This window comes from Oryctolagus cuniculus, chromosome 16 (genome assembly GCF_964237555.1).
Source record: "Oryctolagus cuniculus chromosome 16, mOryCun1.1, whole genome shotgun sequence".
In the NCBI taxonomy this organism is placed as follows: domain Eukaryota; kingdom Metazoa; phylum Chordata; class Mammalia; order Lagomorpha; family Leporidae; genus Oryctolagus; species Oryctolagus cuniculus.
In genome coordinates, this window is record NC_091447.1 from 10,213,717 (window position 1) to 10,232,320 (window position 18,604).

Genomic DNA, 18,604 nt, shown 5'->3' on the forward strand with positions numbered 1-18,604 from the left:
CATTTAAATATCTCAGGGTAAATGGTGTTTGGAAAACTGCAGGCAAATATTTAATAGGACCGAGGGCATTCTGTCATGATTTTCTCACACAAATCCTTATTTCATTTTTTTTTTTTATTTGAGGAACAGAACATGGGAACTCCCATCTGCTGGTTCACTTTCCAAATACCCACAATGGCCGGCCAGGGCCTGCTAAATCTGGGAGCCAGCAACTCAACCCAGGTCTCTAACATAGAAGGCAGGAATCCAATTACTTGAGTCAACTGCTGGCTCCTAGGTCTGCATTAACAGGAAACTGGACTGAACCCAGGTATTCTGACTTGGAAATGGGCTTCTTAACTGGCATCTAACTTGATAGGCAAAGTGTCCATCCCCATGGGCTTTTTAAAAAATGTATCTTATTATATTTTATAAGATCTTACTAGATCATTTATTTGAAAGCGAGAGATTATCTATCGATCTATCTATATGTATCTGTTGATCTATCTGTTCACTCTCCTCAGCCTGGAGCCAGAAACTCTATCTAGGTCTCTCATATGGTTGGCAGAGACTCAAGCAGTTGAACCATCATCTGCTGTCTCCTAGCTGCATTGGTAAGCACCCAGATCAGAAGACGGATGCAGGACTTGGGTCCCAAATGCTCTGATATGGAACCTAGATGTCCCAAGTGGTAGTTTAACCTGTGTGCGACAGAGTCCACTTTGCCATGGATTCTTACTTTACTGAGTTGACCCTCGTCCTTTATTGTCTCAATACTTCCCCTCAGTCCTCACTGAGTAAAGAATTCCTGCCTCCCCCTGCTGTCTGCAGGGGTTGTTCTCAGGAAACTGGTGTATCCCAGGCACTTGGATTTCTTGTTTACTAAATCCCTATAGTGGCATAACTGCATTTTTTTCGTAGCTAATACTGATACTGATTTTTTCCCCAAAACTTGGCAAAAATATCCTCAAATCAGGAAATGGAATTACACCTATTGTTAACCCTTTCCACACAGCTGACTGTTGCATTTTTGAGACAGCTCTGTAGGTACAATTAAGCTTGAGGATCAGTCTGTCTGTGAAGATAGTGTGTTTTTTTAAACTTTTTTTTTTTTTAAGATTTCTTCCTTTATTTTAGACGTATATTTACAGAGAGAGAGAGAGAGAGTGAGAGACAAACTGGTTCATTCCCTAAATGACCACTGCGGCCAGAGCTGGGCCAATCCAAGCCAGGAGTCAGGAACTTCTTCCAGGTCTCCCAAGCAGGTACAGGGGCCCAAGAACTTGGGCCATGTTCTACTGCTTTCCCAGGCCAAAGCAGAGAGCTTGATCAGAAGATGAGCAGCAGGGTTACAAACTGGTGCCTATATGGGATGCCAGTGACTCAGGTGGAGGCTTAGGCCATTGTGCTAACAGTGCAGGCCCCGAAGATGGTGTGTTTTTATGAGCAGCTTGGCAAGGTGTCGGCAGAATCTGTTTAAATTGCCATGTCAAGATCTCAGGCATGTAAAGGAGGTGAATTGCTGCTATAATGAAGTAAAAATTTAAAGCAATTTATATATAGGAAATGAGAGTTCCTTTTAGTATACCTATTAATTTGATGGTGAGCATGGTTTTGCATGATGTCAGTATTGCCGTGTGGCAATAACCTTGTTAGAGAGGGAGAGAAAGTCCAGCTTGACATGGATCACCTGGAAGTGTCCAAGTCCTCTTGACTGGTGGCTATATTTATGCCAAAAAACCAACAAACAACCACCCACTCCAAACCTCCTAAATCTATCTACATGTCACACCTCAGTTTGACTTCAGTGCTTTTGAGACTCCTCAGTGAGAAGTTAAGAAACAGATAGTAAAACTGGTTCTGTTGGGAAATTTTGGGAAGAAAAACATTTTCTGAATCTGAATAACACAGGTACATTTTAGGAATTTTTATTTATTTATTTATTTATTTGACAGGCAAAGTGGACAGTGAGAGAGAGAGACAGAGAGAAAGGTCTTCCTTTTGCCGCTGGTTCACCCTCCAATGGCCGCCGCGGCCGGCGCGCTGCGGCCGGTGCACCACGGCCGGCACACTGCGCTGATCCGATGGCAGGAGCCAGGTACTTTTCCTGGTCTCCCATGGGGTGCAGGGCCCAAGCACTTGGGCCATCCTCCACTGCACTCCCTGGCCACAGCAGAGAGCTGGCCTGGAAGAGGGGCAACCGGGACAATCCGGCGTCCCGACCGAACCCGGTGTGCCGGCACCGCAAGGTGGAGGATTAGCCTAGTGAGCCGCGGCGCCGGCCCATTTTAGGAATTTGAGAATTAAAAACATCACCCTGTATATCAGCTCTCGGAGAGAAGCGTTTACGTTTATAATGTATTCTGTTTCCTTAGTTCATGGAAAGGTAATGCTTCTCAGCTGGTTGCTGCTTCTCATTGGATCATTCATTCATTTGGGAGGAAGAGAGAGAGAGAGAGAGAGCGCTCCTCTCCTATTCACTGGTTCATCCTTCAGATGCCTCCACTGGTCTGGACTTGGTTGGGTTGGGTACCCAGTCCAGGTCTCCCATGTGGATGAGAGGTCTTGAGCCATCCTTGCTGCCTGCCAGAGTCTCCCTGAGCAGGAAGCTGGAGCTGCAGGCAGGGATGAAACCCAGGAGCTCTGATGTGGCACACCAGCATCTTCACTGGCGTTTTAACTGCTGGCCCAAACACCTGCCCTGTCCTTCATTCTTATTACATCCATCTTGGACCTTCTGTGGTATTATTTATTAGAATATTCACTTAGATGTCCTAGGATAAGTGGTGTTTGGATACAGGGACCGATATTGAATAGGACCTAGGACCCTCTAATCAGTGCATGGAATCATGATTTTCCCACACAGGTATTTGGGTTCTCAGTTTATTGGTTGAACTCTAGTCTGTTATTGTCTCAGAGCATTTATCCTGTATCCCTCTTCATCTTTGGAGGCTACTGCTCCTACTTGGAATGTTCCTGTGCCCTATCCCCTGTGGACTAGCCACAACCCCACTATCGTAATTCAGTCTCCATTTATCTCTTGTTTATCTTATTTATCTATCTCTTATTTATCTCTTATCCCACCCAATCCTCTGCTCCCAGTCATACCCCACTGTGGTATATGCACCATTCTGGGATTAGCCTTTCCTGTGTTTTCTAACTGGTAACTCAGTTATGTCATACTCCTGTTTAAGTCCATTCGGCATCTCCAACTGCCCTGCTTCTCATGATCTGCCCGGCGAACTTCCCAGCCTCGCTCCCTGCTTTTCCCCTCCCAGCATCTCCGTAGCCTTCCCCTCTGCCACTGGGCCAGCACTTTCTAGTCCGTCCTCTTCCTCACGTCTGCCATGGTTAGACCTGTGTCCTGTACCTTGGGTGCTTTCCTTGCCATTCCCTTGAGTTTTCAAACCTCCCCAAGGTCTAACAAGTGAAACGGAGAGACCTTGTGATACCGCATGCTCATTAGACATCCGTATTTTCTGTGGCATCTTTCTGTTCCTCCTCTGGGACTCAGCTCATTGTCACCAACTCTGGGACCACTTCTTATCCATAAAGACTACGTTTCCCTTGTTTTTGTCTTTCTTTTTTTTTTTTTTTTTAATTTTTTGACAGGCAGAGTGGACAATGAGAGAGAGAGACAGAGAGAAAGGTCTTCCTTTGCCGTTGGTTCACCCTCCAATGGCCGCGGCGGCTGGTGCGCTGCGGCCGGTGGACCGTGCTGATCCTATGGCAGGAGCCAGGTACTTATCCTGGTCTCCCATGGGGTGCAGGGCCCAAGTACTTGGGCCATCTTCCACTGCACTCCCGGGCCATAGCAGAGAGCTGGCCTGGAAGAGGGGCAACCGGGACAGAATCCAGCGCCCCGACCGGGACTAGAACCCAGTGTGCCGGCGCCGCAAGGCGGAGGATTAGCCTAGTGAGCCGCGGCACCGGCCCTTGTTTTTTTTTCTTTCCATAGGTTATGGATGATACTTAGTTACAAAAGAATTAGGTCTGGATGGTACTTAGGTCAGTATGAGATGCTGAATCTTTGTGCCGAGAGGCAATATTTTCGTCTTATTGTGTTTATGGAATATCTGTCTTGTGCCAGGCATTGGGCTTTGCTTCCTGTGAGTTAGACATGGAGTTTAAAGTCTGGTTGTAGGAGACAGTCAAGAAAATGCAGCGTCTAAGCACAGTGATTTCACGTGGAGGTAAATCATATGAAGTGACTCATGTTGGTGATGTGATGGGACTGAGTGAAGTCAAGTTGCTTTTAGAGTAATAGCCAACAGGCTGTGTTGTCCATGCCAGCATATGGTCCAGGTGTGTATCCGGCATATCCTAAGTTAACAGGGTTGGTAGTAAGAGTCATGTACATATATGGGGCCAAAGATAGTGGGGTTAAAGCCTTATTTGAATAAGCAGAAGGTATAAATTAAGATTTGGAGGATTCAGGTGGCAGGGTCTGGGGAAGGGGCGGCAGGCGCCATGTCCGGCCGGGAAGGTGGCAAGAAGAAGCCCCTGAAACAGCCCAAGAAGCAGGCCAAGGAGATGGATGAGGAAGATAAGGCTTTCAAGCAAAAACAGAAAGAGGAGCAGAAGAAACTCGAGGAGCTAAAAGCGAAGGCGGCGGGGAAGGGCCCCCTGGCCACAGGTGGAATTAAGAAATCTGGCAAAAAGTAAGCTGTTCCTTGTGCCTGAAGTGATGACGCCCTTGATTGCATTCCTAGCTAAACATCTTGATTCCCGGCCATAACATCTTATGCCACCGTAGTTAGAATGAAGTGTTAAGAGTTAAGTGTTATCTTGGAGCCTGTTGTACTTTTACAAATAAAATTTTGTAAAAAGGGGAATAAACCCCACTGTACTGTAGCTCACTGTCTTAGTTGTTTTCACTCAGCCACTCCCAGCTGTGAATTTAAAGTAAACCCAGCCGAGAACCCTTCCAGAGTCTGTTCTTTGCTCTCCAAATTCTGTGTCACCTGGAATTAAACCACGGCATTGGAAAGGCAAAAAAAAAAAAAAAAAAAAAAAAAAAAAAAAAGATTTGGAGGATTCAGCTCTTAAGGCATTCGGATCTGGCTAAAAAGCCCATGAGAGTATTTTAGGCATGGAAAGCCAAGACACTCTGGCAAAAAAAATAAACAACAACAACAAAAAACACATAACTTAATGAAAGATCTCTGCGAGTGAGATCCCAGCAGAAAGTATGGGCCTTCAAAGAAGGAGGTACCTTTCTCTGAAGGGAGGAGAGAACTTCCACTTTGACTATGACCTTGTCTAAATAAGATCAGAGTTGGCGAACTCAAAAGGCTTCCATAGTCTTTGCAGCTCATGACAAGAGCCTAGGGTGATTACTGACGCCATAAACAAGAGTGTCAATTGCTAAATCAACAACAGGAGTCACTGTGCACTTACTCCCCATGTAGGATCTCTGTCCTTAATGTGTTGTACAATGTGAATTAATGCTATAACTAGTACTCAAACAGTACTTTATATTGTGTGTGTCTGTGTGGGTCAAGCTGTTTAAATCTTTACTTAGTATATACTAAATTGATCTTCTGTATATAAAGAGAATTGAAAATGAATCTTGATGTGAATGGAATGAGAGAGGGAGCAGGAGATGGGAGGGTTGCTGGTGGGAGGGAAGTTATGGGGGAGAAAAGCCACTGTAATCCAAAAGTTGTACTTTCAAAATTTATATTTATTAAATAAAAGTTTTAAAAAAAGATTTGGAGGAGATAGATTTTGTTACTTAAGTAATCAGGTGGTGATATAACATAACAAGGAGATTCTGAATCGCCCAGCAGAATGAGAGATGACCAATATATAGAAGTTACAGAGGGTTTTTTTTTAACTCAGTCTAGGGGGATGTCTTTTAAATGTTTATAATTTACCCAACAGAATGGATGTGGTGACTCTGATAGGAGTCAGAGGTGGGTGGGGACTTCCTCTGCAGCAGAGAAGAGAATCCTGGACAGTTTCAGAGATGCCTGCTGTGTTAGGTGTAAGGACTTAGACCCTGGGGTGAAGTAGAGTCAGAGCAGGAAGAGCCTCAGACCGGGTGAATGGGAAGGGGCACGTAGCAGATACGTGGTCATGTGGCTTTGCCAACAAAAGCGCTGGTGAGTTGCAAGAAGAGAAACAGAAAAGGCCTGGGTCTTCTGAAGGAAGAAGCACTGGGTCGGGTGATTTTGGGATCTTGATGCATTAAGATTCTAGATAAACAGGGCATCAACTGAAAAGATAAGATTTGATTACAAGTTAATATCTCGTGGAGATATTTGTTTGTTACTATTTTTTTAAAATTAATTTATTTGAGAAGCATAGAGACAATGTGAAAGAGTAAGAGTTCCCATCTGCTGGTTCACGCCCCAGATGGCCGCAGCTGCCAAGGTTGGGTCATGGCTGCAGTCAGGAGCTGAGAACTCAGTGGGGTTTCCCATGTGGGTGGCAGGAACCCAGCTACTAGATCCATCAGCACTGCCTCCCAGCATCTGCGCTAGCAAGAAGCTGGAGTCGGGACCTGGAGCTGGGGGTTGAACCTGAGTTCTCTGATATGGGATAAGTAGTTCTTAGTATTCACACCTTCGATAATACTGTGTGAATTAATCTGGAGTAGTTTGCTTAGCCTTCATTTTAGGCATCATGCTAGGGCAAATCATCATTTTAATTTTCCAAGTGATTGGTTGAGGCGTAGATTTTTTTTTTGGACTCAGAATTGGCTTGGTCAGGGAGACAACAAACTCTCTTCAGAACTGCTGGTACTGCCTTTCACCTCGTGGTTGGCATTTTGGCAGAACAGGCATTAAATTGTGTACCACCCAGAACCAAAAATAATTAACTTAGTTTTCTCAGGTTTAAAAGAAAGAGACCTTGGTTTTCTAAGAAATTAGGTAAGCCTTATTAGAAGAATAATGTGTTGTAATAGAATGCTTTTGCTTTTATTTTTATCCCTGTCATTATGTATTTAAGTTACACATGACTCTAAGATCATTCTTGTGTTTATTTTTGGTTTCTGTTTTTGAAGTTATTAATGCTTCCTAGAGAAAGAGTTAAAGATTTCCAGTTCAGGAAGAAAAGTAGTCGGAGTGGAAAACCCCTTTACTTTTAACATTTTCCCAAGAAGCAGAAGAGTCATTTCCTAATCTTTACAGAGTGCCTTGGAGGCATTAGGCAGTGCCACTAAAAAATAGAAAAATAAGAACTTGAGTGCATTTGATAGAAGGATAAGTGAAAGGGGAAAAATACCAAACCATAAAAAGTAGATAGGTTTTCCCTGAATGTGCCTTTTAAATCAAAGGTTTGTTCTCCTTGATTGGGAGGTGGACAAGGCTCTGCAGAATTGTATTTTCTCTCCTTCACAACTTATTTAAGCACTGCTTTTTCTAGCTGAGCCATCGCAACTTCGTGTCGGGAAGGTGACAATGTGTTTACTGCGATCCATTTCCAAAGTACCCACTTGCAGATAGGCCTCTTCACAGCCAGGTGTGCCTCTTTGAAGAAGGCAGACGAAATCCTTCCAATGTGAATTAATGCTTGACTTTTTATTTTTTTATTTTTATTTTATTTTATTTTTTTATTTTTTGACAGGCAGAGTGGACAGTGAGAGAGAGAGACAGAGAGAAAGGTTTTCCTTTGCCGTTGGTTCACCCTCCAATGGCCGCTGCGGCCGGCACACCGTGCTGATCCGATGGCAGGAGCCAGGTACTTCTCCTGGTCTCCCATGCGGGTGCAGGGCCCAAGCACCTGGGCCATCCTCCACTGCACTCCCAGGCCACAGCAGAGAGCTGGCCTGGAAGAGGGGCAACCGGGACAGAATCCGGCGCCCCAACCGGGACTAGAACCTGGTGTGCCGGCGCTTCAAGGCGGAGGATTAGCCTAGTGAGCCACGGCGCTGGCTAATGCTTGACTTTTTAGACTTAAGATGAAATTGCTTAAAATAAAGTGAGAAAAATAAAAACCTGCTTGTTTTGGTGTTCATTTGGGAGGTTCCAGAAATTGGGTTAAATATTGATATTTGCTTTTTGGCATTTTTGTCTTTTCATTGGCAAGTTAATAGGTCTGCTTCCTTGGGTGAGATCACTTTCTGTGGACTTGGGAAGGATCAGTTTGCCCGTGGACACATGGAAAATACATGATTTGAGCATATGTTGTTTATTTTTTTATGCAATACTTCAGTAGTTCAGAAAAATGTGAATAATTAACTAAGAAATGCTCATGTACTCATGAGAGATCCTTACATTTTGTCTTATTTACTTCAGGAATTTTTTTTTCCTTTAATAAAACGAAATGAAGTGTTTAAGATTACTGTGATGGGGATAGGCATTTGGCCTGGTGGTTAAGATGCCCATGTTCTACATTGGAGTGCCTGGGTTCTGTTCCTGGCTTCCTGCTGATGCAGACCCTGGGAGGCAGTGTTGTTGGCTCAAAGTAGTTAGGTCATTACTATCCATGTGGGAGACCTGGGTTGGGTTCCCGGCTCCCAGCTTAGGCTGGCCAGGCTTGGCCATCCTGAGTATTCAGGAAGTGAAAAGGAAGGCAGGAGCTTTCTTTTTGTCTCTGTTCTTCAACAATAACAGACACACACACATGCACACACACACACACGGTGTACTCTGTGTATAATTCACTCAGTTTCCAGAGTTGCCACTATCCTGATTGTGGTGTTTATCATTCCTATTTATTTATTCTTTTAACTATAAAATATTTATTCATAAATATCATTTTATACATTTTAGCATATCATATATAAATCATTATTGTTTCATTAATGGACCATAAATATGAGATATAATCCATGTGAATACATAGATTTCTTGAACCTTTATATTACTATTATGTAGTTGTCTATTATATCAGTTTCTAGAGTTTTCTCATCTACATCTTCATCCTCCTGTTGGACCCTTAGATTGTTTTCAAAGTTTCTGTTTTTTATAGTCTTGCTACGAACATTCCCAAGACATGTAGAATTTCCCTAGGGAAGAATTGCTGAATCATCTGCCTCCTGTTGCTGATAAAATAAATTACCCCAAATGTTATAACTTAAAATGACACACTTATCTAACAGTTCTGTACATCAGAAGTCTGACACAGATCTCAGTGGGCTAAAGTCAAGGTGTGGGCCAGCTGTTCCCCTGGAACCTGTAGGGGTGACTCCACTCTCGCACCTTTGCAGCCATAGAGAGTGTTCCTAATACTTGGGTGGTGGCTTCATTCCCTCAACTTCAAAGACAGTGATTGCCGGTGCTGCAGCTCACTAGGCTAATCCTCTGCCTGCAGCACCGGCACCCCGGGTTCTAGTCCCGGTTGGGGCGCCGGATTCTGTCCCGGTTGCCCCTCTTCCAGGCCAGCTCTCTGCTGTGGCCTGGGAGTGCAGTGGAGGATGGCCCAAGTGCTTGGGCCCTGCACCCGCATGGGAGACCAGGAGAGGCACCTGGCTCCTGCCATCGGATCAGCGCAGTGCGCCGGCCGCAGCGACCATTGGAGGGTGGAACAGAGGAAAAGGAAGACCTTTCTCTCTGTCTCTCTCTCACTGTCCACTCTGCCTGTCAAAAAAAAAAAAAAAAAAAAAATGGTGATGCTGGGTCTTTGTGTTACTCCATGGCCAATTCCTCTGTCTGTTTGAACTACAAATCCTTGTGTATAAATTAAGCAGGCCCGAATGATCCAGGACCATCTCCCCATTTAAAAATTCATGTTATCAGCAACCTCAATTCTATCGGCAGCCTTAATTCCCTCTGTGAGTAAGGGGGCACGTAGCCACAGATTCAGGGGTTTACATTATGAGCTTCTTCAGTTGCTGTTGCAAATGGTGTGTGTGCATTTACACCCTTCTGTGCAAGTATACATGGTAATTTCAATTGTCCCATGTCCTTGATAACAGGATCCTGAAACTTGACAGCGTTACTCTATCTGATAAGTGTGGTTTGTTTTCTCATTGAGCATTGTTCCTTGTTGATTACTGGCTGCTGAAGTTTTCTTTTTGTTCACTGCCTATTGTGTTCCTTTTCTTATTTCTAAATTGTTCTTGTTTTTTTGTGCTCATTTATAGGTGTTCTTCAAATAGTCTCATTACTGATTTTTTGTTGGTTACTTGGATTGCAGTTTTCCCCCTCAGTGAGATTTATCTTTGCCCTTTTTAAGGGTGCCTTTTATTGCACAAAGGTTTTCATTTTGAAGTTGTTAAAATCTGTCATTTCTTAGTTGAAGTCATGATGTCCCTCTTTATTCTTCAGATGTTTGTGTAACAAAGCAAATTACATATTTTCTTTATATTGAATACATGTTTCTGTTTATTTTTTGGAGATTAGCAGCAAAAAAGTCTGATCGGTTGAGTTGGCTCAGTTTTATATAGGCTGAGAATTGCATAATTTAAAGAATAGTGGGATCATGAAATGTTATTGCCAGGGAGAACTTTAGATTTGGTCTGAAACTGGTGCCCGGAGCGACCGGGAGGGGCACTTTTAGAAATCCATGCGTTAGTGGAGTGACCGGAGTCACTGCATTCCGTTTTCTTCATTGGCTTAGGGTCCTGCCTTGCTTTGGAGAGACACTTTGGTGATTACATCCATGAAGTTAAAGCAATGTTTCCACACTAGAAATTCTTGTGAGCAGGCAAAGAATCACCTTGTTTGTAACCAGCATGGGAAGGCAGCAAGGAGTAGTGCATGACTGTGGCTTCACTGTTGCTCATCCTTCAGTGATGAGAGAAGGATTATGAAAAGAATCAGAGATCAGCCTTGCTGAGAATCTTCTAGTTTGTGGTGCATCTGAAGGGTCTTTGAAAAGTGCATGGAAGGGCTGGCGCCGTGGCCCACTAGGTTAATCCCCCTCCTGCAGCGCCGGCATCCCATATGGGCGCCGGTTCTAGTCCTGGTTGCTCCTCTTCCAGTCCAGCTCTCTGCTGTGGCCCGGGAGGGCAGTGGAGGGTGGCCCAAGTGCTTGGGCCCCTGCACCCGCATGGGAGACCAGGAGGAAGCACCTGGCTCCTGGCTTCGGATCGGCGCAGCTCTGGGCGTTGCAGCCATTTGGGGAGTGAACCAACGGAAGGAAGACCTTTCTCTCTGTTTCTCTCACTGTCTGTTAACTCTACCTGTCAAATAAATAAATAAAAATCTTAAAAAAAGTAAGATCTCTGTGAGTGAGATCCCAATGGAAAGAACAGGTCATCAAAGAAGGAGGTACCTTTCTCTGAAGGGAGGAAAGAACCTCCACTTTGACTATGACCTTGTCTAAACAAGATAAGAGTCGGAGAACTCAGAGGGCTTCCATAGCCTTGGAAACTCATGACTGGAGCATAGGGAGATTACTGATGCCATAAACAGGAGTGTCAATTGGTAAAGTCAACAACAGGAGTCACTGTGCACTTACTCCTCATGTAGGATCTCTGTCCTTAATGTGCTGTGCATTGAGATTTAATGCTATAACGAGTACTCAAACAATATATTTCACTTTGTGTTTCTATGGGGGTGCAAACTGTTGAAATCTTTACTTAATGCATACTAAACTGATCTTCTGTAAAAAAAAAAAAAAGAAATTATCAATTCCCAACTTGACTCTCACTGGGATTAAACATGACAATAGGTCTGATCTGATTTCATCATCATTTAAAAAAAATCATCTATTATTTTTCACTTTATGTTTCTGTGTGGGAGCAAACTGTTGAAATCCTTACTTAATGTATACTAAGCTGATCTTCTGTATATTAAGAGAATCGAAAATGAATCTTGATGTGAATGGAAGGGGAGAGGGAGTGGGAAAGGGGAGGGTTGTGGGTGGGAGGGACGATATGGGGGGGAAGCCATTGTAATCCATAATTCGTACTTTGGAAATTTATATTCATTAAATAAAAGTTTTAAAAAAAGTGCATGGAAAATGGAATTAAACGATAAATTTATTTCAGTACAAAAAATTTTTGAAATCTTTGCGTATGAGAGGGTCTTCAGAAGGTTCATGGAAAATGCAAACCATGAAAAACCTGTGTGTAGATTTCATATTTTCTTTTCATTTTTTTCACCAAAATAATCATATCTTTCAGTTCCACTTTTCCCTCATAGTTTGAGTACCCTCATATTTTCTTTTGAAAGGCTTCTGTGGGCCAGGTACACAAAGGGAAAGTCACTTTGGCAAGGCCCCACAACTTTTCTGTCTGGATTCTCATTCACACTACTACCTGTACCACACACTGTTCCTCTTCCTGCTTGCTGAATACCTCTTTCATTTTCTCAACATCACTCCATTCTCAGACTCTCTAAGCTCACCGATCAAATTAAGAGCATTACTTATGCCCAAAATAAGTGTCTCAAGATATTTTCTCACTATTTTTTTTTCCCTTTAAGAGAGTATTGCAGAGGAACTTAGGAGTGAGTGACAGTTGACAGAAGATGTTGTTGCCTGGCAACTGGCAATTTAAATATCTGGGAGCTGATATGATTTATCAACCTGATAAACAGCAAGGACTTTAATATAATCTAAAGGGCTGCTACAGATGTTGCGTTGAGCTATTTATAACTGCTGCTCTGTCTCAGTCTGTTTTAATATATTCATATATATATATATGCACATATTTTTTTCTTACAGGCCTAGTACATGAAAGCCAAGACTGTAACGCTCCTGTGTGGCATTAATAGATGTTGTCTCCAATAGCATCAATTGTTTGAATTCTTGTTTTTGTATCGATTGCCAGTTTCAAAAGAGGCATTCTCTCTCAGAGGGAATCAGTGACCTGTAGCTGGAGTGCTGAGTTTTTGAGTTTTGAGTTTTGAGCTCTGACACTATTTGTGTGCTCATTGTTACCTTATCTTGGCAGGCCATGCCATCTGAAAAGTTTTGAAATTGGAGTTTCGCTCTTGTTCTTCACAGGAGTAAGGAGATTCAGCAGGATTGGTTCCAAGTGAGTTAGCTTAATCGATTAGCCTGTTTCACGAATGCGATCACCTGGAGGACTGTTAGTTTCCCTGAGCAGGTGCAGCTCCATATTTGTGACCTCCTAGACTGTTGGTGGACATAGCTTACGTGGTTCTTCAAGAGTTGATAGAATAGCTGCCATCTGTGTTGCATTATTATAATAGTATAGTGATTCAAAGAGTGCCCCCTCGCCACTGCTCCCATTTTGAATATAATTAACTGATGGTATAATCGAGGAGCAGGCTGTGTACAGTGCTGACATCTCATTGGGAATAGACTGTGTTACATAAAGCAGCTGTCAACATGCTGTTTTTAGCACAAAAATTTAGAGAATTTTAAGAATAATTTGGACTTGAAAATATTTTATGGTGGGGGGAGTATAAAAATTGGTCATTTTCATCACAAGATAGTTGAAAGACAAGGTGATTTTAAAATTATCTTTAAAATTTTTATAAATTTTTGAGGGTAGGATGTGAGGAACTTTTTCCCTCCAACCACGTATGTCTGATTAAATTCAGTATCCTACAACTCTATGCCAGTTTGTTCAGGGTACCTTCCCTTCTATTGCTAATCACCACTAAAACCCCTCTCTCCAAATTCCTGTAGCATTTGTGCTATTCCATCCCTTTTAGGAGATGTTTAGTAGCAAGGCTGCGGTGCTTCACAGTGCAGGCAGGCAGCTTGCAACAGAGGCCTTGCCTATCACAATGATATATTTATTGAGTACCATGCTAAGTATTTTGAGAGGCAGAGAGAAGGGAGAGAATGTGCCTGTGTGTTTGTGTGTGTGTGTGTGTGTGTGTGTTTGTGTGTGTGTGTGTGTGTGTTCTCATCCTCTGGTTCACTCCCCATTGCCTGTAATGACCACAGCTGCTAGGCTGAAGTCAGGAATTCAGTCCAGGTCTTGAGCCAAGACCACTGCCTCAAAGGATTTGCAATGATGAGAAACTGGAGTGAGGAGCCAGAGCCTGGAGTTGAACCTAGTACTCCAATATGGAAGTTGGGTGTCTTTTTTTTTTATAGAAAACCTTTATTTAATAAATATAAATTTTGAAAGTACAACTTTTGGATTATAGCGGTTCTTCCCTCCATAACTACCCTCCCACCCGCAACCCATCCCATCTCCTACTCCCTCTCCCATCCTATTCTTCATTAAGATTCATTTTTAATTATCTTTATATATAGAAGATCAACTCCATATTAAGTAAAGATTTCAAGTTTGCAGGAAGTTGGGTGTCTTAACCACTAGGTCAAATGCATGCCCCCATGCTAAGTATTTTAACTCGGTGTCGTTAATTCCTTTTGACTGAGAGTAGCTATTAGATCCAGCAGCTTCCTGGTAAGGAAATGGAAAGTCAGAGTGGTAAAGTAATTTGCCAGGAAAAATACTGCAGGAAGATCAGAGAGGTAGAATTTGTGCTCGGCCAGTCAGACTCCTAAACCAGAGCATTTTACACTCTTACTCCCCCTCTGTGTTTTGCCGTTTTTTTTCATTGTTCATTTATGTTGGCTCTTCAGTGGTTCTCCTTGCTCTAGCTCAATTAAAATCACCTTGGAAGCTTGTTAAAACTGCTAGTTCCTGACCCTTGTTACAAAGATTCTGATTCAGGAGATCTGAACTAAATCCCCGGTGTCCAAATCTGCATTTTCCTTGAACCACACTCTGAAAAATCACTGGTGTGTAATAGGAGAGGCAGGAACTTTCCTTTTCAGCTCTGAACTGAACAGTCAGAACCAGCACTCAAGAAGTGTGTGTTGCAGTCATGTGCAGGTAAAGTTGTCTCTGTAGTGCTGAATATAGCCCACAAAGTCCCACTGCGTGAATCAGCTTTGTTCTCTACTTGCATGTAAGTGTGTGCAGCTTAGAAAAGTCAGTAGTAATTGGTATGGTGAAGTTCTGTTTTTCTTACATATCAGAGTATTTTGGAAATCTGAGTGTATGCTGAGGTATTTGCATTTGTTTACAAGAAAGCCTCTGCGAATGACGGGGGAGCCTGGTCTGCAGGAGAACCAGGGGGCTGGAACTGAGAAAGGTCTTATGTACCTAGGGGCCCAGAAGGACCTGAGGCTGGAGATGTGAGTGGAGGGTATTGGGGTAGCCTGTGGAAAGTGGGACTAGATGGGAGGACAGGGTGTAAGTGGGTTTGTCACCAAACCCGCTGTTCTCACTTCCTGGTCAGTAGAAGTCAAAACCTCGGCCAGAAGTCACTGTCACACAAAGGGAATTTGTTTGCAGCAAATAAGGAGATGGCAGGGAGTCATTTCCACAGCTGTGGCTACCGAGCAAGGGGAAAGGGACATCTTTCATGCGAGGGGAAGATGGATGTGCAGGCGAGGAGACGTCAGCATGTGTTGGGGGGTGTCGGCTTGCGCAGGCATGTTCATCACTTGTTGTGGTGATGAGATGTCAGCTCCTACAGGGTGGCGGGCTTGGCATCCAAATGCAGGGTGGCCTTTGGGCACCTTTGGACGCATCTGTGAAGCACTATTAGGTGCTTTGGACGCTTTAGGGTCTTGAAGCAGGAGTGAGTCACAGCAAAGACCTTTGAGTTGCTTGGGGGCTTAGCTGGTGACGATTCAGTGACAGCGTGCATCTTGGTTAGGGAAGAGCTCACTTTTTTAGGCAGGGGCTTCAGTGGCTCAAGGCCCCAGCCCAGTTCCCTGCTTCATTGTTTGGGCAGTCTGCTGCTACTGTTTCCTCCCTTAAGGAATATGCCTGTCCACGTCTGGAGCTGTGTCTTGGCTGGTTTGGAACTGGGTGAGTCACTTAACGGTAGCTAGAGCAGAGAGTAAAGGATCGGTGAAGTCCTGTCCCCCGAAATAGAAAGAGGGGCCTGAGAGTTTGCTGAAGTTCCCGAAGGGCTCTGTGCAGATGGTGGAGAAGTTCTGTAGAGCAGCATCTATGCAGCCCTGGGAGAACAGACTTCTACTCTCTCTTCAAATTTCTGCAAAATGATAGTTGGTCCCGACTTTCTATTTCTAGTATTTTAATGTTTTGCTTTCCAACAACACCCAAGTGGTTTTTTTTTTTTTAAATACGAGTAAAAGATTAACATCCATGAAGGATTAAAGTAAGCATATATTCAAAAGCACAGCATCTTTCTTTAGGGTACACACTTGCCTTTTAAAGGAAAGAAAGGGAAAATGTAATTATATCCCTGTGTAAGCTTGGGTAGACAGAAAGGTGAGTGGCTGAGTGCAGTGCCAGGCACCCTGGGTCACTGTTTTCCAGGGGTGGGATTTGGCCTGAAGGAGAGCAGTGATAATGAGGCTACTGATAGCCAACATTTTTGAGACCCTTCTCCTTAGGGGTTGCTTCACCTTACATCCTGTATGCCTTGCAATGACCTGGTAAGTTCAGTCATCTGTATTTAAGCAACCGAGAGGTTAATTGAGTCCCGGCCCAGCCAGCTGGTGAGACATTTCACAAGGGCACTTTCCTGCAAGTTGGTATTATCCCATCTTCAAGAGGTAGGTAGCCACATTAAAGAAATCACAGCATTTTTTTTTAATGTACACATGATTGAAGCTTGAAAAAGAGAACCATGCCACTCTAAATTACAGTGATGGATAAAGGTCTTTTGTATTTGGCTAGCTGATCACAACCCGAGCCTGCTCGCAGGGGAGGCAGTAGACTGGGGGAGCCAGGTTCTTTCAAGCAGGTTTGGCCAGGCAGGTTTCTGCAGGGAAGGTTAGAGTGTGTGAGCCACAAAGCCCTCCTGCTGCCCAGGTATCAGAGGTTGTCTGTTACAAGTTCCTTCACTTCCACTGTTACTTCCTTTTCACAATTCTATTTTGGACTTCTGTCCCATGCGTATTTATGGTAGACAAAGCTCTTTTATTTTTTTTTTTAAATAGTCCCTTTGCCACCGGTTGAAAAGGAGCCTCCTGTATCCTGCAGTTTCTGGGCATTGTGAGTTTCTTTTTAAACTCAGAATTGGCGATAATGGGGACTGTGAGTCCCTATTGTCCAGAGAGGGAAGTTACAGATAGGGGCCTTCAAAGATGATTCAATAAAATCAATGGAGTAAGGCTTTTTGATAAAATGGTCTGTTATTATAGGGAGGCTGCTTGGGATAAGACTTGGGTACTGAACACCCTGGGGCCAAGTCCAGGGTTTTCAGAAATCCAAGGCTTACTACAGAAAGGCCTGTTTTCATTAGTGCAGGTGCTGTAGTTGGCAGAATTTTTTCTTAAGAAATGAAATATCCAGCAGACCATTCCTGATTATGTTATGTATTTTTAGATGTTACCACTGAACTATATTTATAGTATAGACTACTGAATCCTATCTTAAATATGCAAAATAGATGCATAACTAACCTCCCAAGCTGCGTTCTCTGCTCCATATTACACCCTGCAATGTAGCCTGTGCTTAAATAGTTCTCCTCAGAGTCTTGGGATGGAACTTATTGTTTGCTTTTTAGCATAAGTACAGAGTGTGCATACAAGCCGTGTGGCCCTCTGGGTGACAACTTCTGCTCCCAGCTGTACTCGAAGGGTTTGGTCAGCAAGCCGCTGGCAGTGCAGCTGGGGAGTGAAGCCAACAGCTCTGGGTAGATAAATCTCCAGAGAGCCAAATGAGCTGAAAGGAGCAAATACCCCAGTCTTTGCCAGTGTGGTTGGTGACTCAGAGTATTTTGGTGTATGTTGTGGCGTCAGAGGTTACACCTCTGGTTGCTTCCTGGTGGGGCTTTTCCTTGTACCTGACAGTTTCCCAGAACGCCCACCATCCTATTTCCTAGGGTAACCTAAGTATTGTTCAGAGCATGATGAGCGCAGTCCTGGCTTCTGCTGCTGGCGTTGAAGGGGAGCAGGTGTCCTGTAGTCTCTGCATTCCATTCCCCTGCGTCTTGATGAAGAGTGGTTCTGTTGCTTAGCCAGAAGCTCGAGTTTGTAGAGCTCATCTAGTAAACAAATTGATTTTCTTGGGAGCAGTAACAAAGCAGAGGCCAATGAAAAGGTGAGAAACTGAACACTTCCAGTGATTTGAATAACCATGTTGATTGAAGAGCCTAGGGAATGGTGTGATGTCTGCTGTTACCCTCAATTCTTTTTTTTTTTTATATTTATTTATTTATTTGAAAGTCAGAGTTAGAGAGAGAGAAAGAGAGAAAGAGAAAGTCTTCCATCTGCTGGTTCACTTCCCAAATGGCCGCAATTCCCAGGCCTCAGCCAGGAGCTCAGTCTGGGTCTCCGAGGTGAGTGGCAGGGGCTTTTCTCAGGCACATTAGCAGGGAGCTGGATCAGAAGTGGAGCAGTTGGGATGCCAGCTGGCACTCATGGCAGATGCCAACATCACAGGCGGTAGTTTTACCAGCTATACCATAACAGTTCTTGAAGGCACCCCACCCTTTTTGGGTTTGCTCTGTGTTCCAGTTATTCAGAATTTGGTAACTAACAATTTGGATAGAGTGATTCTGTCCCAAGTTCCAGCAACTCAGATTCTTTGTTTGAGCCCTTTCTTCTCTGTTCACTCCTTCTTTAAGGTTTTCTTATGCACCTGCCCTGTAGCAGGCCCTGTGATAGGTGTTGGAGTTACTGAGATGAACGTGGTAGGTACAATCACTAGGCCTGGGCACATAGGCACCTGGTGATGACAAGTACCATAGCCACATAAGAAATGGTACTGTAGTCTCACATGTGAGGCACCGTTACATTGTGTAAGACACAGTGGGAGCATAGATGAGGAAGCCAACCTCTTACCTAGAGTGGTTGGTTGAGGATCCTCTTC

At 43.7% G+C, this 18,604-nt stretch overlaps 2 protein-coding genes across 2 annotated transcripts in view; both read left to right on the forward strand.

Annotated features, from left to right (window-relative positions):
• Nucleotides 1-18,604, forward strand: part of HDAC9 (histone deacetylase 9) — a 1,002,499-nt gene that overhangs the window by 59,293 nt on the left and 924,602 nt on the right. The window lies entirely within an intron of this gene.
• LOC127492655 (translation machinery-associated protein 7) lies at nucleotides 4,395-4,833 on the forward strand. The gene has a single exon (XM_051853243.2). It carries the CDS (start codon nucleotides 4,450-4,452, stop codon nucleotides 4,642-4,644), a length of 195 nt encoding a protein of 64 aa, XP_051709203.2. The 5' UTR covers nucleotides 4,395-4,449; the 3' UTR covers nucleotides 4,645-4,833.

Bases quoted from the DNA above. Each gene is read 5' to 3' on its own strand.
- LOC127492655 (XM_051853243.2), top strand. From the start codon at position 4,450: ATGTCCGGCCGGGAAGGTGGCAAGAAGAAGCCCCTGAAACAGCCCAAG.